Source organism: Choloepus didactylus, chromosome 18, assembly GCF_015220235.1.
Source record: "Choloepus didactylus isolate mChoDid1 chromosome 18, mChoDid1.pri, whole genome shotgun sequence".
NCBI lineage: Eukaryota > Metazoa > Chordata > Mammalia > Pilosa > Megalonychidae > Choloepus > Choloepus didactylus.
Genome location: NC_051324.1, coordinates 56005346 through 56024700, shown reverse-complemented (window position 1 = coordinate 56024700; position 19355 = coordinate 56005346). Strand labels below are relative to the sequence as shown.

Genomic DNA, 19355 nt, shown 5'->3' with positions numbered 1-19355 from the left:
TCAGGTAGAGACAGCTGTCCCTTCTGCCTGCAGCTGCTGCTTCCAGGGTTATTCTTGGTGCTGATAGCAATGACCCTAATTCTGGCATTTTGGATACTACCCAAATACAAAGCAAGTAAGTTTTTTAGGCGCTTGGTCTGCCCCCCTCCTCCCCACCAGTGGGTGAGGGGTACAGACCTCAGGGGCAGGGGTTGGGGTCGAGGGGGAGGAGGCGAAAGGGGAATCAGGAGTGGGATGGGAAGAAAATGAAAAGAGGAAGAAGAGATGAGAAAGGGGAGGGTGAACGAAATAGACTTCCTCAACAGTTCAAGCTAGTATAGCTCATTTCTCCAGAAACAGTCTTTTCTTATTTGGGTCACAAGCTGCACTGGCTCCATGGGCATGCAACCTGCGCAGTCACACGGGGTCTGCGCTCAGGGCTGCCACTCTTGCTTTAATGCTCTGCTGCCACCATCTTGAAATTCTTAATCGTTGTTTAACACAGGGCCCCCCATTTTCATTTTTCACAGGGCCCCAGAAATTATGGAGCTGGTTGTTTCAGTCTGCTAAAGCTGCTGAAATGTAATATACCAGAGCTGGGCTGGCTTTTACGATGTTGATTTGTTAACTTACAAGCTTACAGCTCTGAGGCCGTGAAAATGTCCCAATCAAGTCATCATCAGGGTACAAATATCCCTGTCAGATGGCAAGGCACATGGCAGCACCTGCTGGTCTGTGGCTTTCTCTCTGTTTTTCATCCTCTTATAAAGGACTCCACTAAGAGTAGTAAAACCCACATGGGCATGTCTCCACTGGAATATCCTAATCAAAAGCTCCCACCTACAATAAGGCTACACACACAGGAATGGATTAGCTTTAAGAACATAGTCTTCTGGGGTCCATTCAGCTTCAAACTACCACACCAGTCTTGTTGCAAGTGCCTCCAAGGCAAGAGGGTGCTTGGCTTTCTGTTTCTCAGCATCATCCCTGTGCCTAGCACTTAGCGGGGGCTCAGCACATGAAGACAAGAGCAGCAGCGGCTGCCCTCTCTTGCCCACGCTGCACCCAGCAGGAAACATCTGTACTCAATGTCTTCAGCAGAAGCCTGGGTTCTGCTTTTCACTAGTCATGTCTTATGACCTCTGGTTAAGATTTCAAAGTTGCCCCTCCAACTGGCACACAAGTGGAAGGAATATGAAGATTTGCCCAAAAGACAGTTTGCATCTCACCTCTGCCCCTCGCGAGCAAGCCAAGAGGTATTGGGCAGCCTCCTCTTCTCTCTGAGCCTCAGCTCCCTGCCCTGTCCAGTGAGGCCATGGGAGACGCTGTCAGAAATAGCAAGAGAACTAAGGGATAAATGTTGGGCTGCTGGGCCTCCTCTAGAACTATAAAGTCACAGTTCAGAGGAGTCAGGGATCCAGCTGACATGAAACCTGAAAACAGATGAATAAAGGTGTACATCAGATACATTTCCAAAACTTGTCTCCCCTTCCTGCAAAAAGCCCAGAAACCTGTCAAAGTGAAATTTATATTCTCGATCACAGGCCTGGGCTGGACTAGTTCTCAGCTGGATAACCTATCATCTCTCGCAGATATTACAAAACCTCTTGCATAGTATTCTCTTCCTCAAAGCAAAGACAATGTTTCTGACCCTCTCAAGCATAACCTGAAGGGCAAAGTATGCTTCTTCAGAGCTGGAGGATAAACCGTAAGGGCTTATGGCCTGGAGGAGTGGGTGCTTTAGACCCCTTGCCACGTTCGTGGCAGGTCACTCTCTTTCAGAACTTGGGGAATTCTGCTGCTTGGCTGAATTGATTTAATTTTCTTAATGAGTCTGTACCAATTTATGTAGGAAAAACTATGAGAGGTCAAGTACCCAAGGACTGTGGAGAGACACCCATGGAAGCTGGAGAATATGCAAATATCTGTACAAATCAAAAAGGTGAGAGAAGTTTGTGGGGCTTTAGGTTGGTTTGGTTTGTTGGTTGGTTTTAGAGTTGTTTTATTTTTTTTTTTAAATAATATAGACATGGGTGAAAAACTGAACAAAAGGAAGAAAGTACAATGTTTCCCTCCCTTCCCTGACTTCCAGTCCTGCTTTCCCAGGGCAACAACGTGTTTTTATATCCTTCCACTGATTTTCTGTGTGCATGCTCATGTTGGAACAAGTGGTACATCTTGATTATTTCATCCAGAAGCATATCTTGGAGATTTTTTGTTAGTTGGCCAGGGCGGCTACAAATACCACAAACTGGTTGGCTTAAACAACAGGAATTTATTGGCTCACAGTTTTGGAGACTAAAAGTCCCACATCGAAGTATCAGCAGGCTATGCTTTCTCTGAAGTCTGTACTAGTGGCTCGATCTCTGCTGCTGCCACATGGCCATCTGTCTCTCTCGATCTCTTCCTGTGGCTTCCACGTCCATGTCCAATTTCCTCTGCTTCTAAGGACTCCTGTCATATTAGATTAAGGCTCACCCTCATTCAGTTTAGCCTCACCTTAACTAACTCCATCTTCAAAGATCCTATTTACAAATGGGTTCATACCCATGGACCGGGGTTAGGACTTGAACATGTCTTGTGGGGAACATGGTCCAATCCCCAGCCTATCAGTTTGGAGAGATTCACACACATCCCAGAGTCTTTGATGGTCCCTTCTTACAGCAGACGTGGTGCATGGCTTCATGGTAAATGAGACCCAGGGCCTTGGTGAACAATGAGGACATCCCAACCAGCATTGATTGATCACCGACCACATTCCAGGGGTGGTGCTAAGAATTTACCCACCCTGTCAGTTAGCAAACACTGCCTAACTCCCAATGCCTGTCATTTGCATTTTTCAGGTGAGAGATCTGTGCCAGGCTTGGAACCAAGGCAGTGCGTTTCCATGGCCCGAGATGGTAAGAGCTCTCTGCAAAGTCCAGAGGCGAACGCCACTGAGAGGGCAGTTGGCTGAGCCCCTTCTCTTATTGGGCCAGACATTCTAATTATCCTGCAACTTGTCTTTTGCCCAGGGAATGACCACTCCTGGGAAATACATTACGCCTCCCCCATGTTTGGAAAGGTGACACCGGGAGCACAAGGTGAGCCACAGTGTGGCACAGGAGATGCTGTTGAAATGAGATAAGGATCCCTGTGAGGTCACCGTACTCCTGGGCTTTAAAATCCCAGGGATGGGCAGATGGGAGCAACATGCACATCCCAGGAAACCAATAGCAACCAACACCACAGCTCCTAACAGATACCGTCAGGAGGGGGCAGTGGGTAGGAGAGAGGGGATGGTGCTGTCATATAAAACATTCAGAGAGGAGGATGCAGGGTCACTACTAAAACACAGTCCAGGAGGAACCAGTTAGTACTTGGTCTGTCAGGCCACCCAGCCACTAGAAATTGGATTTTTATTTTTAGAGCCGCTCTGGTTTCACATTCTAAGTTTACTGAATTATCCTCCCTCTTACATTTCAGAAGCCTGTAATGATGATAAAACTGGATATGTATATTCTGAACTCATCCTCTGAAATATAAAGACACAAACTACATCTCAGGTAAGATACTATTTATCAAGATTATTTACATGAAGAAAAAGACAACTTGATTGACATGTATCTAATCTGCTAATGTAAAGTGAATCACTATTTTCCATGTTTATCACTAATCTTTTGGCCCATTTGGGTACACCCAATCCCGTCATCAGACAACAGTTTTGTCCACTGTGATCCCACTGGTAAAACAGTTTTTTTGTTTTGTTTTGTTTTCTTTTTTTTATTAAGATTTATTCACATACCATACAATCATCCAAAGTATATAATCCATTGATCACATTACTATCATATAGTTGTTCATTCATCACCCCGATCTATTTTTTTAACATTTTCCTTGTACCAGAAAAAGTGAAAGCAAGAATAAAAAAAAAAGAGTAAAAACAGAACACCCAAATTGTATCCCCCCATTCTTCCTTTAGTTCCCCCCTCCGCCCCATTTTTCTACTCATCCATCCATACACTGGACAAAGGGGAGTGTGATCCACATGGCTTTCCCAATCACATTGTCACCCCTCATAAGCTACATTGTTATACAATTGTCTTCAAGATTCAAGGGTTCTGGGTTGTAGTTTGATAGTTTCAGTTATTTACTGCTAGCTATTCCAATTCATTAGAACCTAAAAAGCGTTGTCTATATTGTGCGTAAGAGTGCCCACTGGAGTGACCTCTCGGCTGCTGGTAACAGTGTTAAAGGCTTTTGAGAATTTTATGCCTGGGCCATTCCATTCCCACATCATTTTTTTTTTTTTTTGTATTAAGAGTTTTTTTTATTGTGCTAAAATATACATAACATACAATTTACCATTGTAACTATTTTAAAGTAATTCAGTGGCATTGAGTACACTCACAATGTTATGCAACCATCACCAATAACTAGTTCCCGTACTTTTTCATCACCCCAAATGGAAATTCGTACCCATTAAGCAGTCACTCCCCACTGCCCCTGGCAACTGCCAGCCTACTCTCTATCTCTATGGATTTGTCTTTTCTGGCCATTTCATATAAATGGAGTCATATACTACATGACCTCACATCACTGTTTAAAAGGAATAATTGTTAGGCCGCTGTGTTCTCTGTCAGTAGCTCCTGGAGGTATCACAATAACCGTCTCTCAGGTTTCCCTGGTTCCTTATCCACTGAGGGTGCAAAAGTAAAAGCAAAAACTCGTATCTGGATTCTAAAAAGAAAACAACTGCCTTTGGAAATATGTCTGAAGAAAACAGAGCCCTCGGCAACCATGGGAGGAAGGCAAGATTACTCCACAAGGACACACATTTTATCCATTGCCATGTTCTTTTGTGCTCAGATTTTGTAAGGCTGCAAAAGTATTCCTATTGATTTTTGTGGTCCTTCTCAGTCTTTGAGGTTTAGCTAATGCCAAAGGTTTACTGTCACGGGCAGCATTTCCCATCAGCACTCTGCAGAGAGAAGTGCCCAGAGTTGAGCTGAGGGTAGGAGATGCGATAAAATGATTTCCAGATAGAATCTCTCACAGCAGTTTTTCGTGAGGTCCAATAAAAAGTCAAGAGTCGTTTCTAGGGTTCCAGACAAATCCTTATCAACTCGATCAAAGTATTTCAGCTCTGTTCTCGAGGGGGTTCACAACAATGAACCTCTGACTAGAAATATCATAGATACCATTTACTGAACATCACTCTGCAGTAACATCCTGCAAAGCTGATATTATTCATCTTCTTTTTCCGGTAAGGAAATTCAGACTCAGACATCAGTCAAATAATTGTATAAAGTCACCCACAGCTTGGTAAGTAGTGGGACTGGAAGTCAAAGCCTAGTAAAGAACAGCATGAGTGCTGGCCACTGGAAGGTCCTCTTTACAGTGGGAAGGGATACTGCACCTACAGGTCCAGATTAAGGTTAGGATTTTGTGCCATAAAGCAGCATTTGTGAGCATAATTTCTCCCTTTCTTTCTTGATTTTTTAATTTGGGGGAAATCTATATATCCCAGGGCTTAAGAGCTGGGGGACATATACCTGGTAAGGATCTAATATCCAGACTATATAAACAACTCTTGAAACTCAACAACAAAACTCCAACAACTCCATTAAAAAGTGGGAAAAGAACTTGAATAACATTTCTACAAAGAAGATACAAAAATGACCAAAAAGGCACATGAAAAGATACTCAACATGACTAGCCGTTAGAGAAATGCAAATCAAACCCACAATGAGATACCATCTCACACCCACTAGAATGACTACTATTAAAAAAATGGAAAGTTACAACTGTTGGAGAGCATGTGGGGAAATAGGAATATTCATTCATTGCTGGTGGGAATGTAAAATGGTGCAGCTGCGGTGGAAGACAGTTTGGTACTTCCTCAGAAAGCTAAGTATAGAATTACCATATGACTCTGCACTCCCACTACTATATTATACCCCAAAGAATTGAAAGCAGGGACTCGAACAGATATTTGCACACTAATGTTTGTAGTGGCATTATTCACAATTGCCAAATATAGAAACAACTCAAGTGTCCAACCACTGATGAATGAATAAACAAAATGTGGCATATACATGCAAAGGAATAGTATTCAGCCATAAAAAGGAATGAAGTTCTGATATATGAGACAACATGCATGAACCTTGAAGACAAAATGTTGAGTGAAATAAGCCAGACACAAAAGGACAAATATTGTATGACCTCACTGATATGAAATAGCTAGAATAAGCAAACTCATAGAGTCAGAATCTAGATTATAGGTTTCCAGGAGATGGAATGGGGATAGGGAATAGGGAGTTAATGCTTAAATTTTGGTAATGGAGGTTGGTGATGAGAGCACAACACTGTGACCATAATTAACAACACTGAATTGTATATTTGAATGTGGTTAAAAGGAGAAATTTTAGGTTGTATATATGTTAGTAGAATAAAATATTTTTAAAAAACCATGGGACTGTACAACACAAACAGTGAGCCCTAAGGTAAACAAAGGACTATAGTTAATAGTACAATTATAAAAACATGTTTCCCATCAGTTGTAACAAATGTACCACACTAATGCAAGGTGTTAATAATGGGATGGTATATGGGAACTATGTATTTTCTGCATGATTTTTCTGTAAACCACAACGTCTCTAAAAAAAACAAAAATTAAACATAGGATAACCATATAACCCAGCTATTCCATTTTAAGTATATGCCCCCAAAGAATTGAAAAAAGGTACTCAAACAAATAAATGGACATTCATGAGCATAGCAGCACTATTTAAAATAACCGAAAGATGGAAACAACCCAAATGTCCATCAGTGGATGAATGGATAACATATGGCAAATCCGTACAGTCATAAAGAGGAAAAAAGTACTGATACATGCTACACCATGGATGAACCCTGGAAATGTGCTAAGTGAAAGAAGCCAGAGACAAGAGGTCACATGTGGTATGATTCCACTTACATGAGATATCCAGAATAGGCAAATCCATGAAGACAGAATGAAGATTGGTGGCTGCCAGGAACTTGGGGGATGGCTGAATGGGGCAAAACTGCTTAATGGGTATAGGGTTTTATTTTGGAGTGATAGAAATGTTTTGGAACTATGTGGAGGTGGTGGTTGCACAACACTGTGAATGTAGTAAGTACCACTGAATTGTTCACTTTAATAGAGCTAATTTTATGTTATATGAATTTCACCTAAATAAATATAAAAAAAGAACATGGCCTTGCTACAGAACCCTAGAAGTCTGCGGTGCAACTCTCCTCTTAGGGCTTGCCAGAGACTCTGCCCAGGCCCCTTATTGACCATGGATACCTCGAGCACCCTGAGATCTGCCAGGTTGCATGGCCTGAGCCACAGGGCAGCTTGTAGCATAGCCTGGATCTGGGTCCCATTCAAAACTGGCAGCCTCCCAAGTACCTGCTAAATGGGTGACAGCAGGTGTGTTCTGTGCTGTCTACAAAATTCAAAGAGACCCTCTAGCCTCTGTGCCCCTCAGAGGGATGCTTCAGATTGTTGGACCCCTAAATATTTCACTGGTGTGGGAGAGCCCTGGATTTGTACAGGGTTTATCTCCCACCCTCTGGTATGCACATGTCTTACCAGGGCATCTAGAGGACCTGCCACAGGCTCACCAGTACAGTTAAGCATGGTGTTATCACTAGAGTAGACCAGTACGATTTTTGCAGATCTTAAAGCAATCAAGTTCCCTTTTCTGGTTTGCTAATGCTGCTGGGATGCAAAACACCAGAAATGGATTGGCTTTTATAAAGGGGGTTTATTTGGTTACACAGTTACAGTCTAAAGGCCATAAAGTGTCCAAGGTAAGTCATCAACAAGTGGGTACCTCCACTGGAGGATGGCCAGTGGTGTCCGGAAAAACTCTGTTAGCTGGGAAGGCAAGTGGCTGCTGTCTGCTCCAAAGTTCTGGTTTCAAAATGTCTTTCTCCCAGAATGTTCCTCTCTAGGCTGAGCTTCTCTCCAAAATGTCACTCTTAGTTGCTTTTGGGGCATTTGTCCTCTCAGCTTCTCCAGAGCAAAAGTCTGCTTTCAAAGGCCATCTCCAAAATGTCTCTGTAAACTGCAGTTCCTCTCTCAGCTCCTGTGCATTCTTCAAAGCGTACCTCTTGGCTGTAGCAAGCTTGCTCCTTCTGTCTGAGCTTATATAGGGCTCCAGTAAACTAATTAAGGCCCATGCTGAATGGGCAAACAACCTAATCCAAATGTTCCAACTTAATCCCCACTATTATGTCTGCCCCACAAGATTGCATCAAAGAATATGGCTTTTTCTGGGGGACATAATACATTCAAAACGGCACAGATGTCTACAGGTAAAGGCAAAGTAACCGTACACAGGAGAAAGGAGGCCACCCAGATCCTTCAGGGGCTTTCAGTGGCTGTTGCCTACAGGGTCTGAGCAGACAGAGACCAGGGGGTGTGATGGGGATGAATGGAGACTGATAGCTCCCATCCAAGCCGTTCTCACACGGGGGCCAATAAATCGGCAGAACCACCCCTTGTTCATTTCCCTAATTCCTGGTGCACAGTTAGGATGGATATACTTAGCAGCTGCTGGAACCCTCGCCCTGGTTCCCTGGCTTGTGGGCTGAGGACTATTTTTCTAGGAGGGGCCAAGTTCCTGAAACTGGCCACTCTGTCTCCAGTTAAGATGGTAAATCAGAAACAATACTGCATCTGGGTGGCACTCCAGAGATCAGAGCTGTTTGGGGAAAGATTGAAGGAATATTTATTACACATAATTGCTGTAGTTTCTCATGGTCCTTCCTCAAGGGGAACTGGTGTCTCATCAATTGATTGGTTCTGGGTCTGAGAAGTGGTCTAGGTCTAGAAACTGGGCAAGAACTGATGATTTTCCATTGCAGTGGCTGACATTAGTTCATCTGCCCTCGATCTTTTTGTTTATATCAACCATAAGATCATTGCATCCATTATAATAATCACCATAACTTTGCCTCATCCACCACCTAACCTCTATTTCAGAGCCCTATCATCCCCATTGACACTAGGGCCCAGTCCAGGGTGGCCTTTCCCACCACCAACTCTGGCTGACAGAGGCCAGCCACCACTTAGCTGGTCAGCAATGCCACTGCCCTCTCACTATTGCATTGCTTTAGTAAAGGAAGTGTCCTCTAGCCCCACCCCCTCCCCCCTCAAGGAACATAGTCAGCTGGTGGGTCTTCTGGCCTTATAATAAATTCATCCTAACACACTTCCTTTCCTGAGACTTCTGAACCCTTCCTCAATATTTTGCTCAGGCACTTTGGGCACCCCCTATACTTCGTATTTCCCACAGAAATACAATGTGCGCCACATGTGAAATGTTTACTTTTCTAGTAGCCACATTAAGAAAGCAAAATGAAACAGATGAAATTAATTTCAATAATGTATTTTATTTAACCCAGTATATACAAAATATTATCATTTTACCATGTGGCATTAACCATGTTTAAAGCCCTCAGTGGCTTGTGGCTACTGTGTTAGCTCAGCTGTTGGCCCCTCTTGTGTCAGAGCATATTTAGGGTCATCTCCAGGTGTCCTTGCTGTGACATTAAATCCTGAGTCCTCCATTGTATATTCTGCGCCCTAAAGCCCAATGCACTCAAGACCCACTCTTGCAGTTGTTCCAGTTCCTGCAAAAATGTATCACCAGACCCTGCAGTCCTTTGGCAAATAAGCACTTGCCTCCCCCAGCAGGGACTGTATCTCCCCTCTCAGTCTCTGCTGAGACCTGGCCCTCCTTAATGATCTAGAAGTAACAAGGGGAGGCAGGGATGGATCTTAACAAGACTGAGCAAATATTGTGAAGCATCTGCCTCCAGGATGCTGTCCCCTGGCAAGAGGGAAAAGCTGCTTCTGCCCGTCCCGAGTGCTCAAGAGAATTAGAGGATTCAAGGTCTCAAATGACTGCATCCCAAGTCCCAATCCTTCCTTTTAAAGTCCTGAGTTTATTTCTCATAGGAGAACTGGTAGATCTGCTCATTCAATCTTTGTCGTTTGATCAAATCCTGGGCTTGGTTTTCAGCACAGCCTGCCTTTTGGCTGTAGGAGATGAGGGTGGCTTTAAATGTGCCACGGAGGCCCTGTGGGTTTTACAGCATGCCCTCAATCAACAGCCTGTCATTTTCTTTTTGAAAAGCTTATAAAGCAGTTAATAGAAGCCAACCAACTCCACAGTCCATATAATTACCACTGCCCCACGCCTTCCAAGTGCTGGCACTATCGCATAACCCACTGCTTCCCTTTCTACCTGTGCCTCTTTCTCCACTGCCCATGAAAATCTTAGTACTTGTGAAGCTGTGGCGTGCTGAGGGTTACCACCACCCCACTTACCACCATCCAGGAGCCCTTGTTGCTGTTCATCCAGGGTCTACTTCAGTTCCCCAGGGGCTGCTTTTTGGGTCTTCGGATACCCTTGATCTTATCCTGGGCTAGCCCTGAAAGCAGCCCCTGAGATAAGGCCTTCTGTTCAACTTACTTGGGAGGTGACCCCAGGGAGCAGGAGTGAGGAATAGGAGGAAAGGCCAATATAGGGGTGTGTTATCAAGGTGCACTCTGCTAGGAGCACCTGGGGCTCAACCACTGGGACCTTCTGAGGAGTGAAAGCACACTCAGAATGGTCCACTTGAGGACTGACAGTGAGGAGCATTCACCCATGGGCCTCCAGCCTCTGTTGGTTGAGGGCTGTCTCAGGAGGTGTGGATCCCTCCTCCACTTCTAGGGTGTGCATGTGGGCATTGCAAGCAGGCTTCCATTGGTGTCTCAGCCCAGGGCAGAAGATGAAGGATAGATGGCGCGCATGTGAAGCAAAACCTGTCAGTGCAGAGCCAGTAGAGCCTCAGAGGCAGCTGGAATCAGAGGTGAGGCCCAGAGGATAAGATGCAGGACACAGAGATGGCTGATACACTACCTACCTCCCAACATTTCCTTTACAACAACTATGATGAGAACAATAATAACTGATAAGTATCAAGGACGTAACATGCTCTGTGTATTTGTCCTCATTAGTGCACAACAACCCTTTGGGACAGGTACTATTATTTCCCCCTTTACATACAAAAAAAAAAAAAATTGAGGCTCAAAGTTACCCAGGTCATACCTGGTGGATACAGGAAAGGAACTCAGGGCTGAGTGACGGCACAGCCCACACTTTTAACTGCTACACTGTTAACTTTCTAGGATGTACACATAGGTATTCAGAGCAGGGCTTAAGGAACCTGGTCAGCGGAGGGACAGTCGAAGTCAGAAAAGGTACGAGGACGTGGGAACAGCACGTGCTCACTGAGGATGAGACAATCGAGGGGAAAACCACTGGCAGAAAAGTGGGAGTAAGCACAGCCAAGCCTGCTGAATGGACTACCTGGAAAACACCTGGATGGGAGGGTGGGTCATCTGGGCAGGTGGCTATGGTCAAGGAGTGGGGGTACAGGCAGGGACAAGGCAGAATTCCTGAGACCAGGGCCAACGTAAGAACATAGACCAGCAAATAACAGGCCTTGGTTAGCTGGCGGAATATTAATTACCAGGCAGTTCTGACACAAGAAATAAAAGGCCCTAGTCCTGAAATAACAGTTCCCATTCCTAGTGCTCTTTATTTCTTTATGTAGATTCAGATTTCCATCTAGATTATTTTCCTTCTGCCTGAAGGACTTCTTCCAAGAATGTTCTCCTACATAACCACAATACAGTCATCAAAAATCAGGAAATTAACTTCTATATATTACTACCGTATAATCCTTGGACCTCATTTAAGTATTGCCAGTTGTCTCAATAATTTCCTTTATAGCAAAAGGATGCTGTGTTTGAATCAGGCATTGCATTTGGTTTTTGTGGCTCTTTCGTCTCTTTCGGTCTGGAGCAGTTTCTTAGCCTTTCCTTGACTCAGGTCTTTGACATTTTTGAAGGTAACAGCCCGGTTATTTTGGAATGTACCTCAATTTGGTTGTTTCCCTGATGTGACCCATGGTTAGATTCAGGATGCATCCCTGGAAGGAATATCACAGAGAATGTCATGTTCTTCTCACTTCCTCCTATGAGGTGGTGCACAATTTCAATTTGTCTCATTACTGGTGTTCACTTTGATCCTCTTTTAAAAGTGGTGTCTGCGAAGTTTCTCCATGTAATTAATATCATGTGATTGAGTAACATTTTGTGGGGTGGGCATCTTGAAATTATCTATATACTGTTTCAGTTTGCTAATGCTTCCAGAATGCAAAATACCAGAAATGGATTGCCTTTTGTAAAGGAGATTATTAAGTTACAAAGTTAGAGTTCTACAGTCATAAAAGTGTCCAAACCAAGGCATAAACATGAATATACCTTCACTGGAGAAAGGCCATTGGCATCTGGAAAACCTCTGTTAGCTGGGAAGTCATGTGGCTGGCGTCTGCTTGCTCCCAGGTTGCATTTCAAAATGGCATTCTCCAAAATGTCTAAGTGTCAGCCAACATCGGGGGTTCACAACTCTAAGCATCTCTGAACTAAGCCAGCAAGCATCTGGGTCTGTGCCAGCATTTTTGAAAGAGTCCAGTAAACTAATCCAGACCCACGTTGAATGGGCGGGTCCACACCTCCATTGAAAAAATCTAATCAAAATTATCACCTACAGTTGGGGGCATCATATCTCCATGGAAACAACATAATCCAAATATCCCACGAGATTGGATTGAAAGATCATGGCTTTTTCTTGGGGGACATAATACATCCAAACTGGCACAAATACCATTACTCATCAAATTTACATTTAATCATTTTTGTATTTATATCAGTATGGCTTCCAATTTTTTTCATTTAGTGCTCTGGCTTGCTAAAGCTGCTGGAAATGCAATATACCAGAAATGGATTGGCTTTTACAATAGGGGTTTATTTGTTCACAAATTTACAGTTCTAAGGCCAAGAGAATGTCCCAATTAAGGCATCAGTAGGAAGTTACCTTCTCTGAAGAAAGGCCAATGGCATCTGGGGTTCCTCTGTCACATGGGACAGCACATGGCTAGAGTCTGCTGGTCCTCTCCTGGGTTTGGCTTCTGGTTTCTGTAGCTTTCTCCAAAATATCTCTGGGCTTGTCTTAGCTTCTCTCTCTCAGCTCCTGTATGTCCTTGCTTGTTTCTCCAAGGGCATTTCTCTCTAAGCGTCTGGGGTCCTTTCTTAGCTTCTCTGGGGCAAACTCTGGATTTCATCTCTTAGCTTCTCTCCTGGTTATGGTTTCAACAGCTGTCTCCAAATGTCTCTGGGCGTTTTCTTTCTAAGCTTCTCTTGGCCCTCTGCTTGTTTCTCCCAGGGCTTTTCTGTCTAATTATCTCTGAGTTCTCTTCAAAATGTTACTGCCTTTTATCCTCTCATAGAGGACCCCAGTAAAGATGATTGAGACCCACCTTGAATGGGCAGGGTCACATCCCATGGAAACAATCTAATCAAAAGGTCTCACCCACAATAGGTCTGCCCGCACAAGACTAGGTTAAAAGAACATAATCTTTTATGGGGTACATAACGTTCAAACCAGCACAATGAGTTATAATCCATTACTATTATGATTTATTTATTATTATTTTTAAATTAGAGAAGCTGTAGGTTTACAGAAGAATCATGCAGAAAATATGGAATTCTCATACCCACCCCCACAGTTTTCCCTATTTTTAACACTTTTGTTACAATTGATGAAACAATATTATTATAATTATTGATGAAACAATATTATTATAATTATATTATTAACTATAGTCCATACTTCACCTTTTGGTTCACTCTTTGTGTCGTACAGTCCTATGGTTTTTTAAAAAATTTTATTCTAGTAACATATATGCCATCTAAAATTTCCCATTTTAACCACAAATACATAATTCAGTGGTATTAATTACATTCATGGTGTGCTATCACCATTGTCTGTTACCAAAACTCTTCCATCACCCCAAACACGAACTCTGTACCAATCAAGCGTTAATTTCCCATTCCCTACCTCCACTCTTACCTTGTTCTTAAGTCTTAGCTATTCTCAGCCTTTTGCATTTCCACATCAATTTTAGTCAGATCATCATGTTCTACAAACAACACAAAATTTTAGGGATTTTTAATATTACATTGAATGTATAGATCAATTTGGAAAGAATTGAATTTTTACAGTATTGAGTTGTCCTAACTATAAACATGGGATATTTTGCCATTTGATTAGTTCTTCAATTCTCTCAATAACAGCTTATCATTTTCTACAAAAACTTCTTGCACATCTTTTGTTAGATTTATTCCTAGGTACTTGATGTTTTGATGCTATGATAAGTTGTATTTTTATTTCATGTTGTTGATATATATGAGTACAATTTTTTTGTTGTTGACTTTGTATCCAGTGACCTTGCTAAAATATCATCAATTTTAACAATTTATCTGTAGATTTTCTTACAGTCTGGGGACCAGAAAACTGCTGCTGCTGCTGTTGCTGTTACCGTCGTTGCCTCTGCCATGGTGGCCTCACATCCAGAAATGAAACCAGATTGAGGAATGCAGAGCTCTGCACGGCAGACATGTACTTGACAGCCACAACATCACATCTTGCAACTGCAAATCCCATGCATGTGCATCTAATTGGTGGAAGATATCCACATCCATAACCCTGGCTTCATTTGGGAATTGTAATTTTTTTTTAAGTTTGTGACTCCATCAAAGAGGAGGGTTATAATGTGGTGTAAGAGAGCCAATCACAATATCTACCTTACTAGCCAAAACATCTAATCAAGAGTGAGGTTGATATAAAGAAATTTTAAGAGAAAGATTGAGGTGGCTTCTTAGTCACAGGTTTTCTCTCACTACCAGGAACTAAATGATATAATTCATGAAGAATGAAACTGAGTACAAAGGGTGAAGGATTCAAAGAAACATAAACTTCAATAAACGAGAGAGAGAGAGAGAGAGAGAGAGAGAGAGAGAGAGAGAGAGAGAGAGAGAGATGGAGATGGAGATGGAGATGGAGATGGAGAGGGAGAGGGAGAGGGAGAGGGAGAGGGAGGGAGGGAGAGGGAGTGAGGGAGAGGGAGGGAGGGAGAGGGAGAAGTAAGGATAAGGTTTGGAAACATTATAAAGTTACCGTGATTTCAAAAATATGGTATTAGTATATGAATAGACAATAAACATTGGAACAGGATAGAAAGTCCATATATAGATATAAATACTATAAGAATTTAGTATATAATATATATGGCATTTCAAGTAAGTGCGGAAAAGATGGATAATTCACAATATTGTATTGAGAATCACATTTTAAAAGTTGGACCACCACCTCACTATTTACAACAAAATAAATCCAGACAGATCAAATATTAAAATACCTAAAAATGAAGCCACAGAGGTGCTAGTATAAAACAGGGGTAATTTAAAAATAATCTTAAAGTGGAGAAGGCTTTCCTCGGTATGACTCACAAACCAGAAGACATGGAGGACTGTTAAATTTGATTAGATGAAACATTTAAAAAATTAAACTTAAAAAGTATAAACTAAGACAAAAGAAGAACTATTGGAAAATATTTGGAATCCATGTCTCAGATAAACTACTAAGTTCTATAATATTTAATGGGCTTCTAAAAAATCACTAAGAAAATGACCAAGAATACAATAGAAAAATAGGAAAAGAAGGTATCTGCAGGATAACACCAGGGCAGCAGAAAGCCCTTGCTGGCATGAGGCACTGCAAGCATGTGTGGTGTGGTCTCACCATCTGCCCTAAAGCATCTGTCCTTCTGCTCCTGTATGTCTAATCCACCCAGGGCTGGTGGGTTACAACCTAAGATGACTGCCTTTTCTCAATGCTGCTTCTCCCTCAAGACTTAAAGGTGAAACCTGTCAAGGGGAATGATCAACAGTGGTTTTGTGATCCTTCTTTCTCCTGAACTATTCTGGAGTGATATGGGTTAGGGCTTTACCCTTGATCCTTTCCTAATACCCATGATCAAACACAGTAACTAATATTTCCAGTAGTAAATAAACTCATAGGTCAGAAAAATTAAAAGCCTCAGGATTACAATGACCTCAACAGAAAAAAAAAAAAAAAAGTGGACAATATATACCAGCTAAAGCGGAATTATTGAAAGAAATAAATCAAGAGTTTTAAATAAGCATGATAAATATACTGAAGGATAACTGGGTAGATTTTAGTATAGAAAACAAAAAAAAAAATGAAATAATTAAAAAGGAAATATTGAGTAAGATTAAAATAAAGAACACAATAGTATAAAAAGAAGGATGGATATAGCTGAAGAATAAATACACTGAGAAACACTCAAATGGTAGGGTATATAGAATTCCCAAAACAAACAAAACAAAACAAACAAACCAAAGAAACTCACACCTAGACGTTGTATAGTAAAAAAAAAAAAAAAAAAAAAAAAAAATCTAAAAGCTTCCAGAATGAAAGAAAATCATCTGCAAAGGAGTAAGAATGACACTGATATCCAATTTCTCACCACCACCAATAGATGCAACAAGACAATGAAGTAATGTTTTAAAGTTTGAAGAAAAATAACTTCAACCCAGAATTTTATATCCAGCTAAACTGTCATTCAGAAGTGAGGGCATAAAAAAAAATAATCTCAGGTATATAAGGCCTCAGAAATTATGACACACAAAGGCATACTGAAAATACTTTTGGGAGTACTCAAATAATTAAAGAAAAAAATCTAGAAGATTGTGCAAGAGATATGGGAAATAAGGGTGATCAGCTACTTTGCTAATTTTTTATTATTGTGTATTAAAAGGGCAGGGGGGGAGGGCACAAAAGAAAAGAAAACAAATTTTTTTACTATATCCATATATGATTTGGGGTTGGCGAGAGAAGACCAAAGGAATATGGGAGTATTCTAAAGTATTTGTCCTTTTGGAGGAATAAACAAATTGACAAATTCAAGCAAACAGTAGGGTAAATGAACATGAGTATGGGTCTGAAGCTAAAGATAACCACCAAAAGAACAAGCAAGGTTTAAGTTTTAAGCCAGGGAAGATCTCCAATAAAAGCAGAAAAGGAAGGAGAGGGGGAAATAATGAAGGTACGGAAATAGTAAAATGAGAAATGGAGAACAAGATGGCAGAACTAAATCTTAATATATCAGTAACTGCAATAAATGTAATTGAGTTAAGGTTATTAATTTAAAGACAGAAATTCTCAGACTGGATCAAAAGGCAAGATCCAACAATATGCTCTCTACAACAATCTATGGAATAATCTTGCTAAAAAAATTGAAGCTGATCAGGCCTCTGGATTTAACTACCAATTTACAGGAAATAGAAGAAAGAAAGGTACATGTTAAACAATACCTTTGGAATACAATAAGCAAAATCCAGACTGTGGAAAATCCCATAATAAACAACCCAGTTTCTTAAAACAAACAAATAAATAAAATTATACACATATACATGGAGAGCAAATCTATGGGATAAAAGAGACTTTAGAGACCTAATACTCAATCTCAATGTATGGGCCTTATTTAGATCCTAATTCACACAACCAGTATAAAAATTGTATGAGTTTATAAGACAGTGGGAAACTATTTGATATTAAAGACTTGTTTTCTTAAACTTATTATGAAAATTCTCATACACAAAAATAGACAGTACAATGAAACCCCAATGTACAGATCAACCAGCTTCAACAACTCAATGCTATTCTTGTTTCATCTATCTCCTACTACTTTTATTTTACTGTTGAATTTTAAATTGTCTCATATATCATATAATTTCATCCCAAAATACTTAATAATGTGTGTCTATTAATAAAAGCTTTTTAAAAAGAAAATATAATCATAATCCATTATCACATCCAAGAAACTTATCAATAATTTAATGTCTAATGTCATCTAGTGTTAATTTTTTAGGTGTGAATAACGGTATTGTAGTTATGTTAACAAAAGGTCCTTAACTAAAATATTTATAGATGAAATATGTCTGCAATTTGCTTCAAAATAATATGAAAGAGTGGTGGTGGAGCAGTAAAGGCCATGGGTTGATAGTTGTTCGTGATGGGTGATAAGTTCATAGGATCAATTACATATGTTTGTGTTTGTGTTTGTTTGAAATTCTCCATAGTAAAAGCAAATAAATAGAAATAATAAAAACAAACATTCAAAACTATGGAGACAAGTCAGCCATCTTTCAAGATACTTTACACAAATTCTGAGTTGGAATTTTTGTTAGGTTGATACTGATAGGATATTTAAACACAAACATAATAGGCACATTAAAGTTCAAAGATTTCTTATAAAGTTATCTATTAAAATTATACATGAAGAACACTGCAAGAACTATATTATGACACAAAAAAATCTAACATTTACTTTAGCTTGCTTTTCCAATATGTTCTAATTTTTTAAGGTTAATCTTTGGTATTTGAACTTCTTTCCTGATAACAAAATCCACTTCAGAGAGTAAACCCCTACTTTTGCCCCAAGGGATATACTGTGTTTGGTCTAAATTAATCATGCTATTCTTATTGCCTTGGATGGTGACTGGCCTAGGAATGACTATAGAATCAATGAGATGTAAACAAATCTTCTGAGTGGGACACCTGGAAAAGTTTTTACTTCCCTGATTTAAAAGGGAAGAGACTTGGCTGGCTAGACCTTGTCTCTTTTACATTTCTCCTAACTAAAAAAGTGGATGAAAAGGCCGGAGATGCAGCAGCCACCTTGTGACCAGAGGAAACAATTATAAACCTAAAAGCCAATCTACTAAAGATAGTAGAACACAACGATGGAAATAGAGTAAACAGCTATACCAGCTCTGGACAGTCTACCCATTAGATTTGTTACATTAGGGGGAAAAATATGGTTTAATCCATTTTGGTAGAAGTTTTTATTTCTTATAGCTGAACATACAACTAGAGGCATCAAGAAATACAATAGAATGCATAAAGCAATACAAGTAATAAAAACTGAATCAAATAAAGCACCAAAAAACATCCACTTCATAAGTGCAAAAGGACTAAAAAACAAAACAAACAAAAAACTAAATTAACATAAGTCAACCAAATTAGGAAAGAAGAATATTTATTATACAAATATTAAAATCTATACATTCTTAGCTGATGATATATACTTAGTTAAAAAGTCTTTTAGTTTAGATATATGCATCATTTCCTTCATTGTGGTGTCTCTACTTCTTAGATGTATTAAGCCATTCTCCAAAGTAGCTTCAGTAATCAAAACTGTGAAGAGGATACTCATTTCATCATACCTAAGAAAAAAGTAGTTGAACAAAAAGACAGCACAAATATAAATTGTGAATTCACACACTGACAGCTTTGATTAATTTACAGTCCATGCCACTTTCAAAAGTCACAAAACTCAAAGACAGGGCTTGAGAAATGGACCAAACAAAACATTTTTCA

General features: G+C 40.5%; 2 protein-coding genes across 3 annotated transcripts in view; one reads left to right on the top strand and one right to left on the bottom strand.

Annotated features, from left to right (window-relative positions):
* MILR1 (mast cell immunoglobulin like receptor 1) overlaps positions 1-14754 on the top strand; it is a 28938-nt gene extending 14184 nt beyond the window's left edge. Inside the window, exons 5-10 of the mRNA XM_037809731.1 lie at positions 5-115; positions 1832-1921; positions 2823-2879; positions 2994-3062; positions 3445-3524; positions 14378-14754. Of these exons, the coding sequence (XP_037665659.1) occupies positions 5-115; positions 1832-1921; positions 2823-2879; positions 2994-3062; positions 3445-3497 (380 nt within the window). The 3' untranslated portion in view covers positions 3498-3524; positions 14378-14754. The remainder of the gene's footprint in view (positions 1-4; positions 116-1831; positions 1922-2822; positions 2880-2993; positions 3063-3444; positions 3525-14377) is intronic.
* A 1629-nt stretch (positions 14755-16383) lies between these two features.
* The window catches only part of POLG2 (DNA polymerase gamma 2, accessory subunit), a 39347-nt gene continuing 36375 nt past the window's right edge, over positions 16384-19355 (bottom strand). The window contains exon 8 of one of the 2 annotated variants that reach the window (XM_037809729.1): positions 16384-19201. In XM_037809729.1, coding sequence (XP_037665657.1) covers positions 19036-19201 — 166 coding nt within the window. In that variant the 3' untranslated portion in view covers positions 16384-19035. The remainder of the gene's footprint in view (positions 19202-19355) is intronic. The other variant, XM_037809730.1, reaches the window with a different exon arrangement.